General features: G+C 40.5%; 1 protein-coding gene across 1 annotated transcript in view; it reads right to left on the bottom strand.

The window, feature by feature from the left end:
- The window catches only part of LOC109972643 (ubiquitin carboxyl-terminal hydrolase 37), a gene marked incomplete at its 5' end in the record, with an annotated part of 14,731 nt that overhangs the window by 3,920 nt on the left and 2,833 nt on the right, over positions 1-7,978 (bottom strand). The window contains 11 exon segments of the mRNA XM_020621651.1: positions 1-2; positions 5-70; positions 3,089-3,308; positions 3,384-3,531; positions 3,786-3,839; positions 4,810-4,974; positions 5,182-5,261; positions 5,429-5,546; positions 5,662-5,906; positions 6,403-6,526; positions 6,959-7,090. The exon segment at positions 1-2 is cut by the window's left edge and continues 87 nt beyond it. Coding sequence (XP_020477307.1) covers positions 1-2; positions 5-70; positions 3,089-3,308; positions 3,384-3,531; positions 3,786-3,839; positions 4,810-4,974; positions 5,182-5,261; positions 5,429-5,546; positions 5,662-5,906; positions 6,403-6,526; positions 6,959-7,090 — 1,354 coding nt within the window.

The raw sequence follows: 7,978 nt of genomic DNA, 5'->3' as shown, positions 1-7,978 counted from the left end.
TGCTGCACAACCTCTGGGGTTTGGTTCTCCTTATTCTCATCCATGGTCAGGTCCAAGGAATCTAGCACATCTACACAAGACCAAGACACAGACAAGGCAGTTAACTTAATTATTAAAATACTAGTGATGTTATCTCTACTTAAGTGCCCACATAACACAGTTTAATTAATGTTCTATAAAATATATTTGCATTTCAGTCAACCTAGTTTTTGTGCTCTCTGAATTTTTAGGGGTATAATTCACCAAGTTCATCACAATATAATCTTATAACGATTCTTAGGGCTGTGACACATCAAGCCAAAGGTTGGCCGTCAGCCACTATCAGGCCGTTGGTGAGCATCCACTGATTGGCTGTTGAGCTTAGTGAATCAATGCATGAGAAAAGAAATGTTCAGGAAAGCCCCTTGAGCCTGTCACAGTAGAATCCACGATTTTACCCATTTAATGCAGTTTCTCCTTGTTTTTCACCTCCACAGCCTCGGCAGAGAACAGCAGTGCCATTTTTCTAGCTCTAGTCTAGCTCCCATTCTTTCCCTGCCCAAATGATGAATGAGGATACCGCCACCTGCTGGTAGGGGGTGTTATTTCTCTTACACAAGTACAGAACAAACATGCCAGTTGTCTGTTGTTTGTGTGGTGTGTTCAAATGCCACTTTTTCAACCTCACTGGTCCAGACAAAGGCAGCACGAGGCTCTCCAACAATCGGCCTACGTCGCTGTTGGTTCTTTGTCGACTTGGTGTCTCTGCCCTTAGCCAGTGATCTGCTGTTTGCCATGATGTGATTGCAATTTGATTAAATTCAGGGGCCTGCAATCGATATCAAATGACAGTGTGCCTATTTCACACAATTACATTTTTATTAACTCATAAATGCAACAAAAGTATAATTTAGAAACTTTATTGAACTCCTCTGGTAATTTAAGTACTATTTAAATATAAATAAGGAGCCATGATGACCTTCCAATTCAACACAGGCTTTGACTTGGAAGCATTTACATCATCATAAATACAAAAAAAGCTAGAAAACACATTCATTCATTGTGTGTGCCCTTGATATAAAATACTTCCATATTCACAACTTGTTTCTGATGGGAGAGTTAGCTTTAACTGTGTATTCTTCTTGGCTGCACGAGTCAAGGTTGATTCACACAAAGCGTTTTGTTGCTTACCCCTTTCACACAACAGACAACTCTAATCTATTAAATGTAATCCGGTCTGACTTAGAGACGTGTGAGATGTGTGTCACCCCTGGACTCCCTGTGTATTTCTTCGCTCAGGTGTGTTTAGTTCATTGTCATCTCCACAGACATCGATAACACAGATCCTCTGTTTGTGCTGCAAATGTTTTACTGTAATGACTGATAAGGCTCTAAGGTGTCACTTGGTTTCACTTTTTTTTTTTCACCCTGTTGTGCGAGATGAAAAAACAAAATTCATAAATCCATACGTAAAAAGTGTGGCTGATTTGTTTCTGATGAGCCTACATGAAAACTGTAACTGTCCAGTACATTTCTGTTGTCGGTCACCCAGGTGACGTCAGTTTGTCCAGTCAGTCCTGCTGACGGACCATTATTCTGACGACAGTGACGTTGCACGGAGGCTGGAGTCAGTGTGGACTGGATTAATCAAATGCTTCAGTAGCTTATGCGCTCTGCCCGGCACTCTTTGTGCAGTTTGAAAAGAACAGTGCTTCATTGAAAATGCATACAGATGTTAGCTGGCTGAGTGTGAAAATAAAGGTACATCTAACAGTGATGTTTACGTGTTGCATCTATGACATCAGATCACTGGCCACTTGATCGATACATCAATCAGGGGCGTTGGTAGACAAAGCTGTACTGGGGCACAGTTCCCACATTACTCAAATAATTTTTTCTTGAATGTCTGCTGTATGAATGAAATGTGCTGTACATTGAGCTATGTGAACTTCCCTTGTTTAGCTCATTGTTTCACTGCCACACTGGTGCTACTACAACAACTACTGGTAAAGGTAAAGATGTAGAGATAATCTTTCTGAAAATATATTTCAAAATACATTAAGAACATTCTCAACATGTTTTTATGGTGTAAAAGTCTGGCCCTGTATTGCACATCTCACGCTGTCAAGCAGCCCCAGTTTGATTTGTCAAATTTAAACTGTCACAACATGTTAATCTATGAACAAATTATTGATTTAAAGAAAAGCGCAGTCCAATTTTTTTGTAACTCAAAAGGCCACATAACATATTGAAGCACCAGTTAATTCAAAACTGTATTGTGCAGTGGGGGGTTGTCCCACACCTGTCTCCACAAACAAACAGCTTCCTCCAGCGTTTCCTTTCCTCCCTCAAGTTCACCTGTTTGTTAAAAATGTACAAGACAAACATCATTTGGACTGTGTGGTAAGACCATCAAATATGTCATAAGCTATTCATTAAATGCACAGCCTTATGTTGGTTTACTGTTTACTTGCCCCTTGCATGGGGATATGTACATTGAGAGCCGATTTACCAGAGTCAAAATTCCTCGTGTGTCTGACACAGCTGGCCAATAAAGCAGATTCTGAGATGCAGAATGACCAGTCCAATGTTAACATAAACCACTACGTGTGATGTATTATGCAACGTAACTGGTATTCATTTTATTTCATGTCGATAAATAGCATTTCAACAGTAGTCCAGCCCATCATATATATGCACTGATGAACAGAGCTCTAATTTACCTGACAGTCAACATCCATGCCTGGTTACGTACTAGTTAACCAAACTAATGTTCCTTTGTTTACCAACTACAGCCAAGTCCTACGTCTCTCACCTTCATTAGCATTATTCAAAAACTTAAATTTAGCCCACCACACACCTAAGTCTGTTCCTTTCTTTTGTTTAGTCCACAATACACGGATTTTCGAATGCCACAGTGCAGAGCTATGCTCTGATGGGCACAGCAGATCAGTACTGGGGCACGTGCCCCAGTAAAAGAGGTCTAATGACACCTGTTGCATTGATCCAGACCTATTAACTGTTACACACCTATTAAAGGCAAACATTTTAATTGCCCCTTGTAGAAACCCCATCTACCATATGTCTTAATCTGAGAATGTTGGACTACCTGCAGGCTGTTTGCTGTCAACTTCTGGCAGATCTGCATGATAGGCCAGGTCATGGGCATCTGTGTCCCCAAACCCTGTGTCTGGGCTGCTGGTTGGCTCATCCTCCAGCGAAGATGGGGCGGAGAGTCCAGCCTCTTGACGACTCATCTCCAGCACAGCTGCTAGCATTTCATCATCATTTATACCGCCAAAGTCTGTTGAATCTAATGCCGCGCCTCGCTGAAAACACATCAGCAGTGTTAAACAGCAACAGAGAAAAAAGGAAATTGATTCATAAATGTTGAGGTCTATCACCTCTTCCAGTCGGTCATCACTGTCAGACAGACAGCTGCTGAGCCGTCGCTTGCGGCTTGTGTTCACCCTTCTTTTAGGCTCCTCTTCACTGTCCGAGTCCATGAGGACAGAGGTGCAGCTGGAGTTTGCCACTTTCCCTCCAGTCCTTCTACACACACACCCGTGGGTTCAATGAATACATTTACAAGTCAAAAGTAGAAACCATGCCTAGGCACACTTTAATGCCATTTCCTAGTCATGCAAAATGTGAAAGATTAACAAATTGTGTGTAAAGAGGCTGAGTACAAAAGAAGCTGCAAGACACCTGGGTGTTTCAGTTGTGGCCAGTGTAAAATGCAATACCCAAGTTTCTTCCTGTTTGACATCACTATTTCAATGTTTTGCAAAATCAGCGGAACTTACCGGAGAGGTGCTGTGGAAGAGTTGACCGACTGTGACATTTTGAGTGTTCTGGACCTGGGAGAGAGCAAAGGAAGTTAATTAAGTTAATTAAGCATCATGTTGCAGCCAATGTGCTGTAGCTAAATTTAATGTTTTCAGATCAACCGCAAAGCTTTTACTTAAAACCCTACTCAACCACTCAATAGTTTAGGGTGTAGTTCAAAGCACACTTTGCCATTCAAGATCATGCATGCTATGATAGCACAGAAAAACCAAACTGTGTTTACTCCAAGTTCAATACACAAAATAAAACGTTTTCCATTGGACTGGAAGGCAGGATTTTGTGCTCTCAGTGGTGCATGCACCTCAGAGGTACACCAGGGTTCTGGCTGGCATGTAACTATGCTCCTGATGACAGTGATAACATCTACATACTTTTAATCCAGCAAGTCTCTGCATACTCACTCATCATATCATTGTGACACTGAAGATTGCACTTTAGAAGATTGCATACTTTGTCTGCTATACCTGTTTTAAACAAATAGCCTAATCCTAATCATTATACCCTGTGTTAACAATGGTTTGGGTAACAGCAGAGTGAGTAACACCGACAGTCTTGTTAGCAAAGCTCATTGCGAAAGTCATTTAGGTAGCAGGTTCCCATTGTTGAGCCACTGCGGATCATTGCTGTTTCTAGTTAAAATAACAGCAGGGTCATATCACCAGGTGATTATATGGGGTCACCAGGAAGAGTAGCATACATTAGACTTTAGCATAGTACTGTTCTCCCCATGAGTGTCGCACTAATGTTCCCTGTCAGAAAGATCCACTGCTGTGCAGGCCACAGACCGCATTGTGGAGTAGCAGAGTTCCTAATACCACAAGTGTTAAAATGCTTTATGTAATCCCAGCTAAGAGTAGTGATCATGAACCAACTTTTTCAGTGCAGACAATACACTTAGCACACACAAAAAAAAACCCAAAGTGTGAAATCATTAAAGCTATTATTTACAGACTTTATTAGAAGGTGTTTAGGATGTCTTACACGGAAGCTTGAGAACTCCAGCCAAGACTAATAGGGGGCCGTGTGAATTCGGTGCAGTGCGACAGCAGGGTCAGATATCGGGGAATCACCACCTGCTGGCCTAGCTTGCTGTTCAAAGACAGCTGAGCATTAAAGCTGTACCGTTTCAGGTGTAGGATGAGCACTCTGTGGGGACAAAAGATGCATCAGACATCTTTGTTTAATTTTCAGTGCTTCTTTTAGACTTCTGGAATAAAATGCCAGTCGTGTTTCTAATTATGCCTTAGCTGCTACTAAAATGGTGTTTCTGCTTAACTCTAACATTTTATTGAGTGACATCTTGTCATTGTGGATGTACATAATTCACTCTCAATTCATAGTCTGAGTGGATACCTGGGCAGTTTGCTGAATTTATGCGTAACAGTTGCTGCTTTCCCATTGCACTTTTCACACAAGTACTCAATTTCCTCCATCTGCAAAAGGAAAAAGTTACAAATCATTATATGTTCAAATATCATATATCCAGCTGATACATGTTGGTTTTATGGAGGATTAGTTACTTCCAAATGGAATAAATCAAGCTTGGAAAGTGGTCAAAAATAGAAATCAATTAGAACTATGACAACTGACAAAAATGTACCCTAAAAAAGAGATCCAGAGAATCCTGAATAGAGCGAAGAGCGAGGGTCTTCTTCTTGCGTGGTAGATCAATGGACAAGTCATTGAACTGCTCTCGCTTGGTCACCACCTCACCACAACTGTAAATCATCATAAAGGCATAATGTACCATTTATTTACTCCAGAGTCCCTACCAGTTTTGGCAAATACATTACAAGGATTAATTCTGATGATCAAGCAGAAGACAGGTCTCACCCTTTGCAGGTGATGGTATGCTGCACCTCAAATTCCATGTTAACTGCCACAGGGCAGGTGTAGATGCGAGAGGTGTCCACCTCGTCACCAGGCTCTGCTCTGATAGTCGATGATGCCGTTTCCTGGCCGTTCTCACATGTCACAGGGGAGGATGAGGCTGCAGCTTCATTTGTCCAGCTCTTGTTCATTTTCTCTACATCGTCCTTCAACTGGTCCAAACACTGGCTCAGGAACTCATGAGCATCCTGATCAACATTGCAACACAAAAGAACTTAAGTATAATGAATAAATACAAGATCAGGGTTGTTTGTTTCTGTTATAACTGTACATCACATGTTGAAGTGGACAAGACACTGAACCCCCTGTTGCACCCGATGGTTAGAGCCATCGGTTGAGTTGGCGCCACAGATGGCTGCCTTGGTTCTGTACCGGAAACAAATTCCTTGTGTGTGTGTGTATAACATACTTGGCCAAAATAATGGTGATTATTATCATAATTATTACATATATTAGACACTAGATGTTGAGATTTGCTGATTTTTACATTCATACAAGAGCAGATAACAGTTTCACAGACTATATATTATGGTATTGAATATTATTAAAATTTGTATTTTTTCTGATATAGTGTGTAGCATGACATCCATATGCAACAACTATACTTTTTTTCTTAAGGTACTTTTTAAAGTACCAGCAGATGAGTGCTGCTGCTGAACTGTTGATTCTAGGGGAGCATCTTACATTCTGCATGTTTCCAGAGAAACGCTCAGCTGTGGAAGAGATGGCACTCTTCACTTTCCTTAAGAGGTCCTTTTTTGTCTCTGGACAGCCCACATCCTTTTTGACCATGAGGTGAGCAAAACGCCTGCAGGGAGTGTAGATACCACACAGAATAAATTAAAAGCTTTTACAATTTGTCCTTTCGCAACTTTTCAACAACTACCCAAAAACTATTAAAAGCTCTTTTCTCTGCAGGTTTTGAAAATAAACAAACAAAAAAAAAAGATCAACTACCAATGCACATGAACAAATAATTTTATGCAGGTATTTAAATTAATATTTGGCTAGATTTGTATTACATAGTTTACTTTGTATGACATTCTGTAGACTAACATCATTTGTTCTGGTCATTTTTTTTTTTTTGACACTGACTGCACCTATTCACAAGATCAAAACCGTTCAAAAAAAAAAAAAAAAAGAAAAAAGTTAACTCGTGCATCTGCGGATATAATCGAATCACAATGTCTGCCTACAATCTGTAGCTGTCTACAAATATTGAATGAGCTTAATGTAGTACCTCAGCAATGCATTGATGGGCACCTTCTTCCATGGAATACTCTGCCTTAGCATATCACTGGAGAAGGATGGGAGGCTGAAGAGGGATTGTAAGATGGCGTTCATGTAGCAAGTGTTGCCCAAGTTGGAAAAGCTACAATACACAAGTTGAAAGAATTGCACATTAAATGGGATTTTATGCACATTTGGCAAACTAATTTTCTCTCAAAAGTCCACAACAAACAAAACAAAAAGCACTGGACTAAAACCCAACTTGAGACCTGGTTTTTATAAGGCAATAAATACATTTGTTTCATTATCCAACAGTGTAAAGGTAAATCCAATAAATTACAATAACAAAACTGACTCCAGACAGATTTTCTCTTTGCAAGAGCATTAACAGCTTTTTTCCCCCTAAAATTCCCTTGTGTGTCATTTGGCTCTACAATATTCACAATATATGTCTCCTTACTCACTTTGCCCAGCTGGGGTGCAGGTGGTGTGTGCTGAATATTTCTCTGACCTCAGTGAAAATCAGCCTTTTGTGTTTTTTCCAACAGTGTACAATATTAAGCATAAATGTTGCCCTTTGATGTATTGTACCAGAGTTAGCCTAAAGCTAACTTTCAGCTGCAGTTTAAAACGTACCTTCATTGAAGTGACTCCCCTGAACGGTGAGCTGTGGTGGGAGATGTCAGCCAAAGCCGTCTGCCTTTGACCATCAGCGTATCGATACACCACTGCAGGGCTTAAAGTTCTCCGGCACTGTGCCAGGTTTCCACTGCAGGCTTGTTTTTTTTATTGAAAAGGGCCAATGTCTGTAGAAAATTCTTTTGGCCAAGTACTCCACAGCAGCACAATCAGAGAAATAAATGCAAATATCATGCTGCATAAATCATGTAAAATAAACCATTTTTGACCAATATTAATTATACAAATATTTGTTGTATTTAAGGCAACAGTTTTGACTCTGGCAGAGGTGGTACCAGGGGTGGCCAACCAGATTCTGGCTACACCTGTCAATCTCCCATTCCATCCTTGT

This window comes from Monopterus albus, unplaced genomic scaffold (genome assembly GCF_001952655.1).
Source record: "Monopterus albus unplaced genomic scaffold, M_albus_1.0 scaffold263.1, whole genome shotgun sequence".
In the NCBI taxonomy this organism is placed as follows: domain Eukaryota; kingdom Metazoa; phylum Chordata; class Actinopteri; order Synbranchiformes; family Synbranchidae; genus Monopterus; species Monopterus albus.
Note: the sequence above shows the minus strand (reverse complement) of the source record. Positions and strands in the feature narration are given on the sequence as shown.